This window comes from Heterodontus francisci, chromosome 29, assembly GCF_036365525.1.
Source record: "Heterodontus francisci isolate sHetFra1 chromosome 29, sHetFra1.hap1, whole genome shotgun sequence".
NCBI lineage: Eukaryota > Metazoa > Chordata > Chondrichthyes > Heterodontiformes > Heterodontidae > Heterodontus > Heterodontus francisci.
Genome location: NC_090399.1, coordinates 31,997,130 through 32,015,938, shown reverse-complemented (window position 1 = coordinate 32,015,938; position 18,809 = coordinate 31,997,130). Strand labels below are relative to the sequence as shown.

The window sequence follows — 18,809 nt, the reverse complement described above, 5'->3', positions numbered from 1 at the left end:
GAGGGGAGAGTGGGGAGGAGACACAGGACAAGGATAGGGTTAACCAGAGAGTAACTCACCGCCCCACACCATGTCTGACCAATCAGAGTAAACACAGGAACGGGGGGGGGGGGGGCCGGAAGGAGCAGTGGGGGGGGGGGAAGGGGGGGGGGGGGGTGCAGGAGGAGCGTGGCGGAGCGGAGGGGGCAGGCGGAGCAGGGGGGGTGATTTAGGGGGAAAACGGGGCCTGGACTCACCCTCAGTTTCTCATTGTCCCCAGTTACCAGCTGGAGATCCTGTCGCATCTTCTCCAGCTCCGAGAGACGGTTCAACGCCAACTCCTTGTTCTCTTCAAGGTCAGAGTTCATCTCTTCAAACTGCAGCAAACAAACAGGACCCTGAAGTCATATGCAGAGAAGCCCCCCACACAACCCCAAATCGAAACCCCTGCCCCTCATCCAACCCCCCACCCCCACCAACATGACGACCCCATGTGTTACCCCAGCAGGCGGCCATTCCTCCGCATAGCAAGATCCCAGGCAGATCGTCAGGCGGTTGAATGGCTGGGACTGTTGGTTGGGGTGTAAAATCTTTTGCTCCAAGACTTCCCATATCTAAAGAGCCTTTCACCAACACAGGATGTCCCAAAGGCCCTCACAGCCAATGAATTACTTTCTGAAGTGTAGTCACTGCCGCAATCATTTTGTGCACAGCAAGCTCCCACGAACAGCAAATGACAAATGGCCAGGTTGAGGGATATATATTGCACACAGGATACCTGGGAGAACTCCCCCTGCTTTTCTTCCAAAAGCGGCTGGGCGATCTGGTACCTCCACCCAAGAGGGCCTCGTTTTGACATCTCAACCGAGAGACAACATGTCCGACTGTGCAGCACTCCCTCAGTACTGCCCTTCCTACAGTGCAGCACTCCCTCAGTACTGACCCTCCGACAGTGCAGCACTCCCTCACTACTGCCCTTCCTCCAGTGCAGCACTCCCTCAGTACTGACCCGCCGACAGTGCAGCATTCCCTCAGTACTGGTACTGTCAATAAATCTGGGGATGTTTGTACAACAAAACTTTGAAGGTGGGAGGCTGATAATAAAGCATACTAGTTCCTGGCATTTTTAATTCGCGGCACAGGGTACAAAAACATAGAGATTATGCTCAACCTTTATAAAACATTAGTGAGACCCCAGCTGGAGTATTGTGTCCAGTTCTGGGCTCCACACTTTCGGAAAGATGTCAGGGCCTTGGAGAGGGTGCAGAGGAGATTTAATAGAATGGGACCAGGGATGAGGGAGTTCAGTTAATGTGGAGAGACTGGAGAAGCTGGGATTGTTCTCCTTAGAGCAGAGAAGGTTAAGGGAATTTTGACAGTTGTTCAAAATCAGGAATGGTTTCGATTGAGTAAATAAGGGGATCTGTTTCCAGTGGCAGGAGGGTCAGTAACCAGAGGACACAGCACAGATTGAGGATAAATGGTGAAAGAATCAGGGGGGGGGAGATGAGGGAGAAATGTTTTTACACAGCGCGTTTTTGTGATCTGGATCGCGCTGCCGTAAAAGGCGGTGGAAGCAGTTTCAATAATAACTTTCTAAAAGAAATTGGATAAATACTGAAACAGAAATGTCTGCAGATCTATGGGGAAGAAGCAGGGGAGTGGAATTAATTAGATAGATCTTATTATGAACGCTGGACTTTGTTGCATGATTTTTTTTTTTATGCTTTTGGGGGATGTGGGCTTCGCTGGCTAGGCCAGCATTTATTGCCCATTCCTAATTGCTCAAGAAGGTGGTGGTGAGCTGACTTCTTGAACCGCTGCAGTCTGTATGGGGTAGGTACACCTACAGTACAATATAGTTCCAAGTCAGGATGGTGTCTGGCAAAGCCTGGCTCGGGTATAAAATTAAAACGCGACCCGGGCCCGAATGCTGGACACCAAATATAGACCCGACCAGACCCGAACCTGACACATGTAGTCGGGTTCGGGTCGGGTAGCCAGGCTTTAGCGTGTGACTTGGAGGGGAACTTGTAGGTGGTGGTATTCCCATGCATCTGCTGCCCTTGTCCTTCTAGGTAGCAGAGGTTGCAGGTTTGGAAGGTGCTGTCGAAGGAGCCTTGGTGCGTTGCTGCAGTGCATCTTGTAGATGGTACACACTGCTGCCACTGTGCATCGGTGGTGGAGGGAGTGAATGTTTGTAAGATGGGGTGCCAATCAAGCGGGCTGCTTTGTCCTGGATGGTGTCAAGCTTCTTGAGTGTTGTTGGAGCTGCACCCATCCAGACAAGTGGATTGTATTCCATCACACTCCTGACTTGTGCCTTGTAGATGGTGGACAGGCTTTGGGGAGTCAGGTGGTGAGTTACTCACTGCAGGATTCCTAGCCTCTGACCAACTCTTGTAGCCACAGTATTTATATGACTGGTCCAGTTCAGTTTCTGGTCAATGTTAATCCCCCAGGATGTTGATAGTAGGGGATTCAGTGATGGTAATGCCATTAAACGTCAAGGGGATAAGGTTAGACTCTCTCTTGTTTGAGATGGATATTGTCAGCCACTTGTGTGGTGCGAATATTACATGCCACTCATCAGCCCAAGCCTAAATACATTTCAGGTCTTGCTGCATCTGGACACAGCACCTGAGGAGTTGTGAATGGTGCTGAACATTGTGCAATCATCAGTGAACATCCCCACTTCTTATGATGGAGGGAAGGTCATTGATGAAGCAGCTGAAGATGGTTGGGCCAAGGACACTACCCTGAGGAACTTCTGCAGCAATATCTTGGGACTGACATAGTCATACTCAGGGAATAAAAATTTTGATTTTTAATGTCGTGTAAAGATGGAGTCAGAGAAGCTATGCAACCTCACATCAACTCTACTTAAGGATAAGACTGGGATCTTGCTAACCAGGACAACAAAGATCTTATTGAAAAGCAGGAGGCAAGGTTGTAATAAAAGCAAAATACTGCAGATGGAAATCTGATATAAAAACAATGTGCTGGAAATACTCAGCAGGTCTGGCAGCATCTGTGGAGAGAGAAACAGAGTTAACGTTTCAGGTCAGTGAACAGGTTCTGATGAAAGGTCACAGACCTGAAACGTTACCTTTGCTTCTTTCTCCACAGATGTTGCCAGATCTGCTAAATATTTCCAGCACTTTATGTTTTCATTACAATTACTAGCACCTGGAAACAAAGCAAAGCCTGGGTGGTTTTGCTATAGCCAGACTTGTGGGTTCTGCACATGGGAAAAAAACGATTATTGACACTTTGCGAAATGTGCAGGCTGTAAGGTAGACCCAAGACAAAGACCAGTGGTGGCAGCCTCAGGAGAAAGAGAGAGAGAGGAAACACCTGTTCTCTAAACACTGACACAGCAAAAGGCTGCGAACACTTGAACCCAATTTGAAAGTTGAAGTTTGCAGAGAAGAAAAGACCAAGAGTCACAGGAGATCGCCTCATTCACACAAGTCCAGGTCGAAAGTGATCAAAGGAAGTGAGCGAAGAGAAAACTGACTTTGAGAGGGACTGGGAGATCCAACCCATTGCAACTGGGAGGAGTTTGGGACTTTTAGCTACAGAGATATCACCATCAAAGAGGACTGTGTAACATAAATGTGGTTTGGGGTTTTCAGGTGCTTTTTCTTACGTGAAGGAAAAATACCCTTCACTGTAATTTGGAGCATTAACTGCTTACAAAGTCCTGTTTAATTAGTGGTAACTTTTAGTTTAGTTGTTGCAACAAAAGGCTTAAAACATGAAATGTTGTTTGGGTAATTCTTAAATTGATCTGGGGGTTCGGATTTCATCTTTTAACAGTCTTACTAAATCTTTCAAAGAGCTGGCAGAGGCACGATGGGCTGAATGGCCTTCTTCCATGCTGTCTAACTCTATGTTCAGCTGTGTATTTGGAGTGACAGCGGGTTGTTAAGCTGTTGGTTCAATGTGACACACCAAGGGCAGTAACTAGGGGAGGAATCTTCCAAGTGATATACTTGAAGGATCAGTGAGATTAGCAGAGGTGGGGGATTGAAGTGGGGCTTTCCCAGCGCAAACACCTTCGGAATCACCAAACCTGCACGTCCATCCCAATAAACCGTGAAACCCCTCACCCAGCGCATGGTCTCCCAGTCCCGCAGCATCTGCCATGAGGAATACCTTCCTCGCGTTGATGGTCACAGTCCCTCCGTACAGATTACTCGATCCCCCGTAAACCTTGTAACCTTTCGACTTCACCTGGAGCAGGAGATAAGAGAGAGAGTTACAATAACCCTGTGCTGCACCTGTCCTGGGAGTGTTTGATGGGATAGTGTAGAGGGAGCTTTACTCTGTATCTAATCCAATCTGTACCTGTCCTGGGAGTGTTTGATGGGATAGTGGAGAGGGAGCTTTACTCTGTATCTAATCCAATCTGTACCTGTCCTGGGAGTGTTTGATGGGGACAGCGTAGAGGGAACTTTACTCTGTATCTAACCCTGTACTATACCTGTCCTGGGAGAGTTTGATGGGACAGTGTAGAGGGAGCTTTACTCTGTATCTAACCCTGTACTATACCTGTCCTGGGAGAGTTTGATGGGACAGTGTAGAGGGAGCTTTACTCTGTATCTAACCCTGTACTATACCTGTCCTGGGAGTGTTTGATGGGATAGTGTAGAGGGAGCTTTACTCTGTATCTAACCCTGTACTATACCTGTCCTAGGAGTGTTTGATGGGACAGTGTAGAGGGAGCTTTACTCTGTATCTAACCCTGTACTATACCTGTCCTGGGAGTGTTTGATGGGACAGTGTAGAGGGAGCTTTACTCTGTATCTAACCCGTGCTGTACCTGCCCTGGCAGTACCTGATGCTGCCACTGGGTATAAAGTGGGGGACTCAATGTCAGGGAGCAACTCCGTGCTCTGGGTACTGTATCCAGTCTCTCGTCACGCTCACCCGCTCTAGAACTTCCGCCAGGTGCCTGTTGAGTCGCTGCTCCCGTTTGCGAATCTTGTCAGTGTCCCACTGCAGGTCCTCAATTGTGGTCTGCATATCCGATAGGCGGCTTTCTGCCTCCTCCACCTTCTCCTGAAGCTCTGAGAACTGAGGGTGAAACAGAAAGGGGGTTGGAAGAGTGGTGGTGAGGCAGGGTTGGGTGGGGGTGGTGCAAGAAAGACAGAGTGGTAAGGGGCAGAGAGTGGGGCAGTTGGAGAGGGGTACGGGTAGGTGGGGGGGGGGGAGGAGGGGTCCGGGTAAGGGGTGTGGGAGGAGGGGTCCGGGTAAGGGGTGTGGGAGGAGGGGTCCGGGTAAGGGGGGGGGGGGGGGGGGCGGCGGAGGGGTCCGGGTAAGGGGGGGGGGAGGAGGGGTCCGGGTAAGGGGGGGGGGAGGAGGGGTCCGGGTAAGGGGGGGGGGAGGAGGGGTCCGGGTAAGGGGGGGGGGAGGAGGGGTCCGGGTAAGGGGTGGGGGAGGAGGGGTCCGGGTAAGGGGTGGGGGAGGAGGGGTCCGGGTAAGGGGTGGGGGAGGAGGGGTCCGGGTAAGGGGTGGGGGAGGAGGGGTCCGGGTAAGGGGTGGGGGAGGAGGGGTCCGGGTAAGGGGTGGGGGAGGAGGGGTCCGGGTAAGGGGTGGGGGAGGAGGGGTCCGGGTAAGGGGTGGGGGAGGAGGGGTCCGGGTAAGGGGTGGGGGAGGAGGGGTCCGGGTAAGGGGTGGGGGAGGAGGGGTCCGGGTAAGGGGTGGGGGAGGAGGGGTCCGGGTAAGGGGTGGGGGAGGAGGGGTCCGGGTAAGGGGTGGGGGAGGAGGGGTCCGGGTAAGGGGTGGGGGAGGAGGGGTCCGGGTAAGGGGTGGGGGAGGAGGGGTCCGGGTAAGGGGTGGGGGAGGAGGGGTCCGGGTAAGGGGTGGGGGAGGAGGGGTCCGGGTAAGGGGTGGGGGAGGAGGGGTCCGGGTAAGGGGTGGGGGGGAAGGAGAGGTCCGGGTAAGGGGGGGGGGGGGAAGGAGAGGTCCGGGTAAGGGGGGGGGGGGGGGGAAGGAGAGGTCCGGGTAAGGGGGGGGGGGGGGAAGGAGAGGTCCGGGTAAGGGGGGTGGGGGGAAGGAGAGGTCCGGGTAAGGGGGGGGGGGGGGGGGAGAGAAGGAGAGGTCCGGGTAAGGGGGGGGGGGGGAAGGAGGGGTCCGGGTAAGGGGGGGGGAGGAGGGGTCCGGGTAAGGGTGGGGGGGGGGGGGGGGAGAAGGAGGGGTCCGGGTAAGGGGGAGGGGGGAAATAGGGGTCCGGGTAAGGGGGGGGGGGAAAGGAGGGGTCCGGGTAAGGGGGGGGGGGGGGAAGGAGGGGTCCGGGTAAGGGGGGGGGGGAACGGAGGGGTCCGGGTGGTGGGGAGGAGGGGTCCGGGTAGGGGCGAGGGGGGGGGTGGAGGGGTCCGCGTAGGTGGGGGGGGGGGTGAAGGAGGGGTCCGGGTAGGGGTGGGGAGGGGGAGGAGGTGGGGGCGGGGGAGGAGGTGGGGGCGGAGGGAATGAAGACTGGATCAATTCATTGTTACAACAGGGAGAGAGCTGCATCCGTCAGCGTAAGGGAAGGTTTAAGAGTGACCTCTTGCTTTGTCCTCATGGGCACCCCCTACCCAATCCAGGCCTCGCCCCATTACTGAATTACCACCTCACCCTTCTGGGACTTCCCATTAGGGAAGCACAGTGGCGCAGTGGTTAGCACCGCAGCCTCACAGCTCGGTAAGGGGACCCGGGTTCAATTCTGGGTACTGCTGTGGGGAGTTTGCAAGTTCTCCGTGACCGCGTGGGTTTTCGCCGGGTGCTCCGGTTTCCTCCCACTGCCAAAGACTTGCAGGTGATAGGCAAATTGGCCATTGTAAATTTCCCCTCGTGTAGGTAGGTGGTAGGGAATATGGGATTATATTATATGGGTTGGTATAAATGGGTGGTTCTTGGTCGGCACAGACTCGGTGGGCCGAGTCCTGTATCTCTAAATAAATAAATTACTGGGTTCGCCCTTCCCAAGCACCTCCCATTCCCAAGCCAGCCACTCCCCGTCCCAGGTCACTCCTCTTCTGGATCAACACCTCCCCCTACCAATCCCCTGCCATTACCAGGTCAGCCCCTCCTTTCCCAGGCCCCTCCCATTTCCAGGTCAATCCCTCCCCCCAAGACCCACCCATTACTAGGTCAGCCCCTCCCCCTCCCCGGTTCTTGCCTCCTGTGACATCTTGTGATGTTTCTCCCGGAGAAAGTCCGTGACCTCCAGCAGCCTCTGGTTCTCCCTCGACAGGAGCGAGTTCAGTTCCCTCAATGCCTCTTCCAGCTGGGGAGCACCTGGGCAGTGAACAGTCACAACTTTAAACACAGGGCCTGGGGGAATCCTGCGCAGTCACAACTTTAAACATAGAGCCTGGGGGAACCTGGAACAGTCACAAGTTTAACCACAGGGCCTGGGGGGGGGGAATCCTGGGCAGTTACTTGTTTAGACACTGGGTCTAAGAGGAACGCTCACCAGAGGGTTAATCTGAATGGAGGAATCCTCAAATGAGGATGTAATCCAGACTGTCCACTAGCTCAGCAGTAGGCTGGGGATTGAGTGTGAGTGTGTGGTCCTCAGTACCACACTCGGGGAGTGAGGGGTCAGATTAGCTCAGCATTAGGCAGGGGATGAGTGTGAGTGTGTGGTCTTCAGTACCACATTTGGGGAGTGAAGGGTCAGACTAGCTCAGCACTGGTCCGGGAACTGAGTGCCAGCGTGCGGGAGAATGAATACTTTGTGTCTGTCTTCACAAAAGAGGGGGAACGATGCAGATATTGTAGTTCAGTAAGAGGGGTGTGATGTATTGGAAGTGATAAACACAGGGAGAGAGGAAATATTAATTGGGTTTGCATCCTTGAAAGTTGACAACTCACCAGAACTAGATGAAATGTACACAAGGCTGTTAAAAGAAGCAAGAGAGGAAATAGCAAAAGGTCTGACCATCATTTTCCAATCCTCACTGGATACAGGTGTGGTGCCGGAGGATTGGAGAACTGCTAACTTTGTACCTCTGTTTAAAAAGGGAGTGAGGGATAGACTGAATAATTACAGGCCAGTCAGTCTAACCTCAGTAGTGGGCAAATTATTGGAATCTATTCTGAGAGACAGAATAAACTGTCAGTTAGAAAGGCACAGGTTAATCAAGGATAGTCAGCATGGATTTGTTAAGGGAAGATCTTGTCTGACCAACTTGTTCAAATTGTTTGAAGAAGTACAAGGAGGATAGATGAGGGTAGTGCAGTTGATGTGGTCTACAAGAATTTTAGCAAGACTTTTGACAAGGTCCCACATGGCAGACTGGTTAAAAAAATAAAATCCCATGGGATTCAGGGAAATGCAGCAAGGTGGATACTAAATTGGCTCAGTGGCAGGAAACAAAGTGTTTCAGCAACTCGAGGGCTGTTTCCAGTGGCGTTCCACAGGGATCAGTACTGGGTCACCTGCTTTTTGTGGTATATATTAACGATTTGGATGTAAATGTAGGGGCATGATCAAGAAGTTTGCAGATGACACATAGATTGGCCGTGTGGTAGATAGCGAGGAGGATAGCTGTAGGCTGCAGGAAGATATTATATATATTTAACATGCATTGAACCTCCGCTTCCACTTGGGCCTGTCTGTCTGGACCTAAGTGACAAGGATTATTAAGTTTAGCGCATGACATTCCTTTTGCAGAGAGGCTGAGTAAATTAGGCCTATGTTCTCAGAAGTTTCGAAGAATGAGAGGTGATCTAATTGAGACATACAAGATTCTGAAAGGGCTTGACAGGGTAGAAGTCGAGAGATTGTTCCCACTGGTCAGGGAATCTAGAACACGGCGGCACAGTCTCAGGAGAAAGGATCAATCATTCAGGACTGAGATGAGGAGAAATTACTTCACTCAAAGGGTTGTGAATCTTTGGAATTCTCTACCCCAGAGGGTTGTGGATGCTCCATTGTTGAATGTATTTAAGGCTGGGATAGACAGATTTTTGGTCTCGCAGGAATCAAGGTATATGGGGAGCGGGCAGGAAAATGGAATTGAAGCCGAAGATCAGCAATGATTGTACTGAATGGCGGAGCAGGCTCGATGGGCCACATGGTCTACTTTTGATCCTATTTCTTGTGTTATTGGGAGATCTGACTGAAATGTAAAAAATTTTGAGGGGCCTGGATAGAGTGGAGGTGAAGGGTCTATTTGTCTTCGCAGAGAGGTCAGTGACAAGGGGGCATAGATTTAAAGTGATTGGTAGAATAATTAGAGGGGAGATGAGGAAAAGCTTTTTCACCCAGAGGGTGGTGGGGTCTGGAACTGCCTGAAAGGGTAGTTGAGGCAGAAACCCTCAAATCATTCAAAAGGACTTTGGATATGCACCTCAAGTGCCATAATCTGCAGGGCTACGGACCAAATGTTAGAAGGTGGGAATAGAATAGGTGGATCGTCTTTCGGCCGGCACAGACAGGATGGGCCAAGTGGCCTCTTTCTGTGCCTTAAACTTTCTATGATTCTATGAGTCTCCTCACCCTTGCTGCTGAGCCACTCGGCCAGCTGGTTGATCCTGAGCCTCAGCTTCTCGAACACGTCCACTGTGCTGGACATGGCCTGCCTGGAGAAGATCACCCGATCCTGGAGCTGCAGTTCCATCTCCTCACTGGTGCTGCTGGCCAGCATGGCCAAGAATGGCAGCGCGTTCTCACTCTGTCCGTCCCTGCACCCTGTTGGTAAAAGACAGGACTCGCATTTACAGTGCCTTTCACACCCTCAACAACAAAACTTGTATTTATATAGCGTCTTTAACATAGCAAAACATCCCAAGCTGTTTGTCACGCTCATGAGACGTGCAGCGATGAAAATACAGAACCATACTGAATGTTTATAAAACCCTGTCCACTTTTTGAAGGAAAACTCAATGTGCTGCAAAATAGCTGAAGATCGGCTGACTGCGCACGCATATTCAAACTGTCGCACTGTCTGTTAAGAACAAAACGATATAATTCCAAGCTAGGTGGGGTCCATTACACCCATCCTGAAACCATCGAGACATATTCCTGAACTGAATTTTTTTTTCTGAAACAAAGGTGGTGTAAAGTAGTCATATCCTGGTCCACTGTGTGGTCACAACAGGGAGGGGGGCCAGGCATCTCCTAACAGAGGCTAATGTGAGAGATTCTTACCTTAAAAGGTAGCTCCCTGGAGAGGGGAGCAATCATCACAGAAAAGCAGCCAGGGGCTGTTAAAAAGTCCAGCAAAAAAAATCAAAGGAGCCCTGCTGCGAATTCTACACTTCAACGTGTAGCAGAGAACTGAAAGTGACCACTGCCTCCAGTCTGAAGTCTTAACCACCAGAAAACTATTGTTACAAGATTTCTTCTGCTTTTTGTTTTGTAAAATATGTTTTAAGAACTTATATTCAGATTATGGACATTGAGTCAACTGGAGATTGCTGAACTTTTGTGTTTTTTTTTTAAAAAGGGTAGGTCAACAGAAGGTTGGCTTGTGAACAAGTCTTACTGGAAAGCATCTGTTTACAAATAACCCAGCAGGGGTTGTGCTTGTGACTCTGAAAGGACGTTTGCAAGGGAATGACAAGTCAAGATTTATAGATGCCGTGCGACTTGCTGCTGAACAGCTTAGTTTCATTTTGAACTGTTAAAAGCCAGTTGGTGTTTGGCCTGAAAAACAGAAGGAAGGAGTTGCTGTGTGCCTGCCAGGAGAAGACAGCTGATAGCTTGCTCTCTTTGAAGAATCCCTGCATCTTTAAAGAATTCCTGTATTAAGTGCATTTACTATTTCCTCCTGTATTTGAAGAAACCTTTACTGCTTATATTGCTGCTATAAGACCCAAACAGATCCATGTTGCTGCTTCCTGCTGTAAAGCCTGACTGGAGCTTTCTGTGCTGCATCTCTTGACAGCCTACTCAGGCTGATCAACATCACCTGGAAAGAACTGTTCGAGGAAGATGTCATTGATTGTCACTTATTCGCCTTTGGGACAACTCGCCAAAACAAAGGTCTTCCTTCCACACCTTTTAAGTCGAAGTGGTTTTTTTTTATTCTTTCCATTTCTTTGTAACAGCTGTAAACAAAAGTCCCTTTTTCCCCCCAGTTAACCAGTGTGTGAGGGCTAGGATAAAAAAAGGGGCTTTAATATTTCAATTCACGTGTATGTTTATTATTGGTTAAGACTTGGTTTATCATAAACAGATAGTTTTGTTGTTTATTAAAGAAACCTGGTTGGCGTACTTTATTTTGGGGGAAAATGGGAGTATCTGATCGACTGTTTTGGATAGTGGGAAAAATTTTAATATATGTTGGGACCTGTGGAGAAGTGGGACTGAATTAACAGTGCACTCCTCCCGCCTCGGTCGTAACACTACAAACACCCAGGCCTGCAGCTTTAAAAGAAATGTCCGCCTTGAAGATTCAACAGGTTTACCGTGAACCCCAGACACCTAGATCACTTCAAACCACATACCTTTTCCTCTCTATCTATCTTCTTTTGTGAACACTAGTTAATGCGTGCGTGGTTGCGGTTGTCACCATTTTGGGAATGAATATTGTTGAATAGTTAATTTTCTGTTTCAAACCTACAAGAAAACCTATCACTGACATTGCTATCTGACAAATCAAACAAAGGGGTTAAAACCCGAGTAACAAAAACACTTGCTGTGGTCAGTTAGTGGGTGAAGAGTGGGAACAAGCCACACAATTATCCAACTGGCCGTAAATGGGCTTCACAGCAGCGCAAATCAGACTGAAATTTAACACTGAGCCACAAAAGGTGATTAGGGACAGGGAACCAAAACCTTGGTCAAAGGGGTAGATTTAATGGAGTGCATTAAGGGAATGAGATACACATAGCGGGGAGAGAGTGTTGGCGGGGGATGGGGGGAGCGAGGAGGGAGGGGTGAGGGGGCGGAGAGGGGAGGGAAGAGGGGACGGCATGATTGGGGGAGGTTTAGCGAGGGAATTCCAGCGCTTAGGGTCCAGGCAGCTGAAGGCATGGCCACTAATAGTGGGGTGATTAATATCGGGGATACTGAAGGGTCAAGAGCGTGGAGATCTCAGAAGGTTGGAGGGGCTCCCCATTCCGGCAACCTCCTCCAGCTCTCCCCCGTCCCCGCAACCTCCTCCAGCCCTCCCTCGTCCCCGCAACCTCCTCCAGCCCTCCGCAGTGGTGCAGCGGTTAGCACCACAGCCTCACAGTTCCAGTGACCCGGGTTCAATTCTGGGTACTGCCTGTGTGGAGTTTGCAAGTTCTCCCTGTGTCTGCATGAGTTTCCTCCGGGTGCTCCGGTTTCCTCCCACATGCCAAAAAAAGACTTGCAGGTTGATAGGTAAATTGTCCATTATAAATTGCCCCTAGTATAGGTAGGTGGTAGGGAAATATAGGGACAGGTGAGGATGTGGTAGGAATATGGGATTAGTGTAGGATTAGTATAAATGGGTGGCTAATGGTCAGCACAGACTCAGTGGGCCGAAGGGCCTGTTTCAGTGCTGTATCTCTAAATTAAATCTAAATCAAATCAAATCCGCAACCTCCACAAGCCCTCCCCATCCCCGCAACCTCCGCCATCCCTCCCCATCTTTGCAAACTCCTCCAGCCCTCCCCCATCTCCGCAACCTCGTCCAGCCCCTACACCCCGCCCTATCTCTGTAACATCCTCCAGACCTACATACCTATGTCTGTAACCTCCTCCAGCTCCTACACTCTCCCTATATCTGTAACCCACCTCGAGTTCTGCACTCCTCCCTATCTCTGTAACTTGCTTCTCGAGTGTTGTTGGAGCTGCACTCATCCAGGCAAGTGGAGAGTATTCCATCACACTCCTGACTTGTGCCTTGTAGATGGTGTACAGGCTTCGGGGAGTCAGGAGGTGAGTTACTCGCCGCAGGATTCCGAGCCTCTGACCTGCTCTTGCAGCCACAGTATTTATATGACTGGTCCAGTTCAATTTCTGGTCAATGGTAATCCCCCAGGATGTTGATGCTCCAAACTTACCTTTCTCATGTAGCTCGATGTCAAATTTCTGTCCAACTTACACTTCTGTGAAGCACCTTGGGAAGTTTTAAAAGTTGAAGACGCTGTCTAAATGCAAGTTATTGTTCAATTCTCTTATTCTTTTAGAATTCCATTCCTCCTCTCACCAATCCGCTCTCCCCATCACGATCTCTCAATCCACTCCCTCCCGCCCTCATTCCCCTCCTTCCCCCTCTTGTTCCCTCAATCCGCTCCCTCACCCCCTCGTTCCCTCAATCCAGTTTCTCCCTCTCCTTTCCTCAATCTGCTCCCTCACTCTCTCCACCCCCCAATCCGCTCCCTCCCTCATTTCCTCAATCCGCTCCCTTCCCCTCTCCGTCACTCAATCCGCTCTCTCCCTCCTCTCCTCAATCCGCTCCCTCCCCTTCTCCTTCCCTCAATCTGCTCCCTCCCTCCTCACGTTCCCTCCCTCCTTTTCTTTCCTCAATCCGCTCCCTCCCCCTCTCATTTCCTCAAGCCACTCCCTCTCCCCTTTCCGTCCCTCAATCCCCTCCCCTCTCCTTCCCTCAATCCCCTCCCTCCCCTCTCCTTTCCTCAATCCGCTCCCTCCCCTCTCCTTTCCTCAATCCGCTCCCTCCCCTCTCCTTTCCTCAATCCGCTCCCTCCCCCTCTCCTTTCCTCAATCCGCTCCCTCCCCCTCTCCTTTCCCCAATCCCCTCCCTCCCCCTCTCATTTCCTCAATCCCCTCCCCTCAGTCCACTCCCCCCGCCCTTCTCCTTTTCTCAATCCGCTACCTCCCCCTCCTCCCCTCAATCCCCTCCCTCCCCCCTCATTCCACTCCCTCTTTCCTCTCTTTTCTCCCTCTCCCCTCTGATACACCGGCCCAGGTTACAGTCCGGGATCCACAGTCCCCATGGATTACCTTTCTCTCTCTCCTCCTGCCGTTCCCGCTCCGGGTTGCTGTCGGAATCCGGCTCAGGGTCAGACATGACCAGCATCTTCTTTTCAGACAGCATGTCCCGGCTCCCCTGTTCCTGCTCCAGGTCCCAGCGCTGCAGGATAATCCGCACATTCTCATCAAACTGCGGGAAGATGATCCAAGTTAATGTCACTGCTGGGGAGCCGTAGATTGACCTTTCATCCCGTCCGGGGTCACAGCCAAATGGGACAGTGTAGAGGGAGCTTTACTCTGTATCTAACCCGTGCTGTACCCATCCTGGGAGTGTTTGATGGGACAGTGTAGAGGGAGCTTTACTCTGTATCTAACCCGTGCTGTACCCATCCTGGGAGTGTTTGATGGGACAGTGTAGAGGGAGCTTTACTCTGTATCTAACCCGTGCTGTACCTGTCCTGGGAGTGTCAGATGGGACAGTGTAGAGGGAGCTTTACTCTGTATCTAACCCCTGCTGTAGCTGCCCTGGGAGTGTTTGATGGGACAGTGTAGAGGGAGCTTTACTCTGTATCTAACCCCTGCTGTAGCTGTCCTGGGAGTGTTTGATGAGTCAGTGGGGAGGGGCACTGCCCACTGTACCTGGCACCAGTAGCGGTTCAGGATGAGCAGGGTGGCATCGTCCGTTGCTTGACGTTTCACCAGCTTCTCGATTTGCTCCCGCAGCTCGTCCTCGATGCTCTGTCGCTGATCAATCACCTCGGCAAGCTTCCTGTTTTTAGTCTGGAGCGTCCGAATGTCAAGTTCCTCCTGATGGAGAGTTAAATGGGCAATATGAGTCAGGCGGGGCCCACCAGGTTAGCGCTGACCACAAGGCCCGGGGCTTACCTGGGAGCACAGAAGAGATTCTGAGGCTCCCCTCTAAACACAAAGAGAATAGGAAAGGTCCAGGCTCCATCTCCGTCCTGTGCTGAGTTTACCTGATATAGGAATGAGCTCAGTGTTCAGTTGTGCTGCATTTCAGAAACTATCAGGGATTTTGATGGAGTGAATAAGGAGACACTGTTTCCAGTGGCAGGAGGGTCGGTGACTGGAAGAAGGCAATCGGCAAAAGAACCAGAGGGAGAGATAAGAAATGTTTTTGCACAATGATTGTTGCTCTGGAATGCCTGAAAGAGCGGTGGAAGCAGATTCAATAATAACTTTCAAAAGGGGAATTGGATAAATACTTGAAGGGGAAAAATTTGCAGGGCTGTAGGGTAAGAGCATGGGAAGTGCGAACAATTGGAAAGCTCCATTTTTAAATAAAAATTCATTCACGGGTTGTGGGCGTCACTGGCAAGACCAGCATTTATTGCCCTTGAGAAAGTGGTGGTGAGCCGCCTTCTTGAACCATTGTGTGCCCTGCTAGACCATTTCAAAGGGCAGTTAAGAGTCAACCACATCGCTGTGGTCTGGAGCCATGGGGAGATGGTGGCGTAGTGGTAATGTCACCGGACATGTAATCCAGAGGCTCTGGCTAATGCTCTGGAGACGCGAGTTCAAATCTCACCTCTCACCATGGCAGCTGCTGGAATTTAAATTTAATTAATAAACTCAATTGCTTAATTTAAAAAATCTGGAATTGAAAGCTTGTCTCAGTAATGGTGCCATGAAAAACGCCCCTCAGGGAAGGTAATCTGCTGGCCCTTACCTGGTCTGGCCTACATGTGACTCCAGACCCACAGCAATGTCATTGACTCGTAACTGTCCTCTGAAACGGTCAAGCAAGCCACTCAGTTTGTCAAGGGCAATTAGGGATGGGCAACAAATGCTGGACCTGCCAGTCTCCCCCACATCCCATTAAAGAATAAAAAATATATCCCCAGACTGGGCAACGACAGCAGGCTTCCTTCCCAAAAATAAATGAGTGAACCAGATGGGTTTTTCCGACAATCCAGCATTTTCATGGTCACCGTTACGGAGACGGGCTTTTTAAATCCCAGATTCATTTAACTGCATTTAAAATTTCCCGAGCTGCCGTGTTGGGTTTTGAACTCATGTCTCCGGATCATTGGTGCCGGCCTGTAGGTTAGAGTCCAGTAACGTAACCACGAGGCTACAGTAACCCATTTGGTACCGAGCACGAATGGGCTTCCAAAGAGCCAGCACAGGTACAATGGGCCGAATGGCCTCCTCCTGTGCTGCACAGGAGCACTCACCGTGGAGGTGTCGCTCCCCAGTTTGATGGTCTCCACCTTGGCTCCCGAACTCCCGGCAGGCTCCTCCAAGTTGGCCGATTTTTCGGGAGGCCCCGCGGACAGAGACTCCGCCGCAGGACGCTTGCTGCCCGCCATCTCCCTCTCCTTCATGATGGGGCTTGTGAAGAGGCTGTTCCAGGCAGGACTGAGCTTCCTGGGGATTTAGTGGTCGTCACTGGAAGCTACAGGAGAAATCAAATTGTGATGGTTGTTTCAATGGAATTAGAGTCCAGAGCACAAGAACTGGCCACTCGGCCCAACGAGTCTGCGCTTGTGTTTCTGCTCCACACGAGCTTCCCCCCACCCCACCTCCATCTCAGCCTATCGACGTATCCCTCTCTTCCTTTCTCCCTCATGTGTTTACCCAGCCTCCCCTTAAATGCATTTACGCTATTCACCTCAATCACTCCCTGTGGTAATTAGTTCCACATTCCCGGCACTCTCTGGGTAATGGAATTTCTCCTGAATTCCCGACTGGGTTTATTAGTCACCATCATACATATTATGAATCCAGCCCATCCCCCGCCCCTAGTTCTGGTTTTGCCCCACAAGTGGAAACATCTTCTCCACATCTAACGTCTTAGTGTCAGCAGGTAGCACTGACTCAGAGTCAGAAGGTTCAAGTTACACACGATCACGCGAATTAGGAGCAGGAGTAGGCATTCAGCCTGTGAGCCTGCTCCGCCATTTGATAAGATCATGGCTGATCTGATTGTGGCCTCAACTCTACTTTCCTGTCTTCCCCTTATAACCTTAGACTCTCTTGTCTATCAAGAATCTTTCAGACTCAGCATTGAATATATTCAATGACCCTGTTTCCACTGCTCTCTGGAAGGGAATTCCACAGCTTAATGACCCTCAAAGAAAAACATTTCTCCTCATCTCTATCTAAAATGGGAGACCCCTTATTTTTAAACAGTGCCGGCGAGTTCTAGATTCCTCCATGAGGGGAAACATCTTCTCAGCATCGACCCTGTCAAGTCCCCTCAGGATCTTGTATGTTTCAAGATCACCTCTCATTCTTCTAAACTCCAATGGATAGGGGTCCAACCTTTCATCAGAAGATAACCCCTTCATCGCAGGAACTAGTTGAGTGAACGTTCTCTTAACTGCTTCTAACTGCTTTCATAAGAAAGGAAACGAAAACTGTACGCAGTACTCCAGATGTGGTCTCACCAACACCCCGTACAACTGCTGCAGAACTTCCTTATTTTTATATTCCATTCCCCTTGCAATACTGCCAACATTCCATTTGCTTTCCTAATCACTTGCTGTACCTGCATACAAACTTTGTGATTCATATACCAGGACACCCAGATCCCTCTGTACCAGAGTTCTGCAATCTCTCTCCATTTAAGTAATATACTGCTTTTTGATTCTTCCTGTCAAAGTGGACAAATTCACATTTTGCCACAATATATTCCATCTGCCAAATTTTTGTCCATTCACTTAACCTATCTATGTCCCTTTGTAGACTCCTTATACCCTCTTCACAATTTAACTCTATCATTGTATCATCAGCAAATTTAGCAACCATACGCTTGGTCCCTTCATCCAAATCACTGATATATATTGAAAATAGTTGAGACCCCAGCACTGATCCCTTTGGCACCACACTAGTTACAGGTTGCCAACCAGAAAATGCCCCATTTATCCCTACTCTCTGCTTCCTGTTAGCTAAGCAAACCTCTATCCATGTTAATTTTACCCCCCTACACCAAGAGCTCGTATTTTGTGCAGTAAGTTCAAGAAACACTCCAAACCTCCCCACTCTCCCCTCAGAGGGATATTCGGCAATGATAGGCATCACATAGTACTTACAGCCACAGAAACAGGCTTTTTTCGGCCCAAACTACTCCTGGTCTCCCCTCCACAAGTGGAAACACCTTCCCCAAGTCTAACCCTATCAGTAAATGACAGAATCAGACAGCCCAGGAGGGCCCATTGTGCCTGTGCTGGCTCTTGGAAAGGTCCTATCCCATTAATCCCACTCCCCCTTGTTCTTCCCCCACACCCGTCCCGTTAGCCCTGTAGATGTTTCCCCTCCAGGGATTGATTCCTTTCTCTGATCCAGGCTCCATTCCCCCACCTCCCCGACGGGATTTGGCTCCAATCACCGCGGCTCCACTTTCTGCTTTGGCCTCAAACCCGGAAGCCAGACGGAGCCTCAACCAAATGAGGGGGCGGGGCCGGAACTTGACAAGGAGAGACCGGGGGGTGGGCAAGAAGGGACTGAGGAGGACCGGAAACAGAATGGTCGACGGAGATGGAGAAACATGCCAACGATCAGCGGGGTGACGGACAAGAGGGGACATTCGGAGGACCAGCTAGGAGGAGTCAGGGACGCCAACGAACGGAGCCACGGATAGATGCAAGAGGAGACAGAAGGCCAGCCAGAGCGCCCCCTGCAGGATAGCATGGAAACAGCAGCCACAGTCCCTCCTCTAGTTCCACGGGTTCGATTCTCAGCTCCTCACATCTGCTCGAAGGAAAAACTTGACTTGACAAAAACAAAATGCTGCAGCTTCTGTAAATCTTGTGTCAATTTATTACTATTATTTATTATTTTTATTTATTTTTGAAGACTCTTCATCAGTGCGTCTCCCTTCCATTTCCCTTGCCCGGTTGGTGCCGTCCTTCTCCCGAGCTCTCTCCTGGAGTCGGATGTGGTGGTTCGTGGCTGGACAAGCCCGGTCAATGGGCTCAGTCAGGGGGACGGGACCCAGACCAAGAGAACGGTCCCAGGC

The 18,809-nt window shown here is 50.6% G+C and overlaps 1 protein-coding gene across 2 annotated transcripts in view; it reads right to left on the bottom strand.

The window, feature by feature from the left end:
- rnf20 (ring finger protein 20, E3 ubiquitin protein ligase) overlaps nt 1-18,248 on the bottom strand; it is a 32,675-nt gene extending 14,427 nt beyond the window's left edge. The window contains exons 1-9 of one of the 2 annotated variants that reach the window (XM_068009688.1): nt 18,152-18,248; nt 16,024-16,244; nt 14,465-14,632; nt 13,856-14,015; nt 9,476-9,667; nt 7,148-7,266; nt 4,915-5,061; nt 4,141-4,218; nt 237-356 (exon numbers count right to left, since the gene is read on the bottom strand). In XM_068009688.1, coding sequence (XP_067865789.1) covers nt 237-356; nt 4,141-4,218; nt 4,915-5,061; nt 7,148-7,266; nt 9,476-9,667; nt 13,856-14,015; nt 14,465-14,632; nt 16,024-16,173 — 1,134 coding nt within the window. In that variant the 5' untranslated portion in view covers nt 16,174-16,244; nt 18,152-18,248. Of the gene's footprint in view, nt 1-236; nt 357-4,140; nt 4,219-4,914; nt 5,062-7,147; nt 7,267-9,475; nt 9,668-13,855; nt 14,016-14,464; nt 14,633-16,023; nt 16,245-17,883; nt 18,132-18,151 lie in introns of those variants that run through there. The other variant, XM_068009687.1, reaches the window with a different exon arrangement.
- Nucleotides 18,249-18,809: the final 561 nt, after the last annotated feature.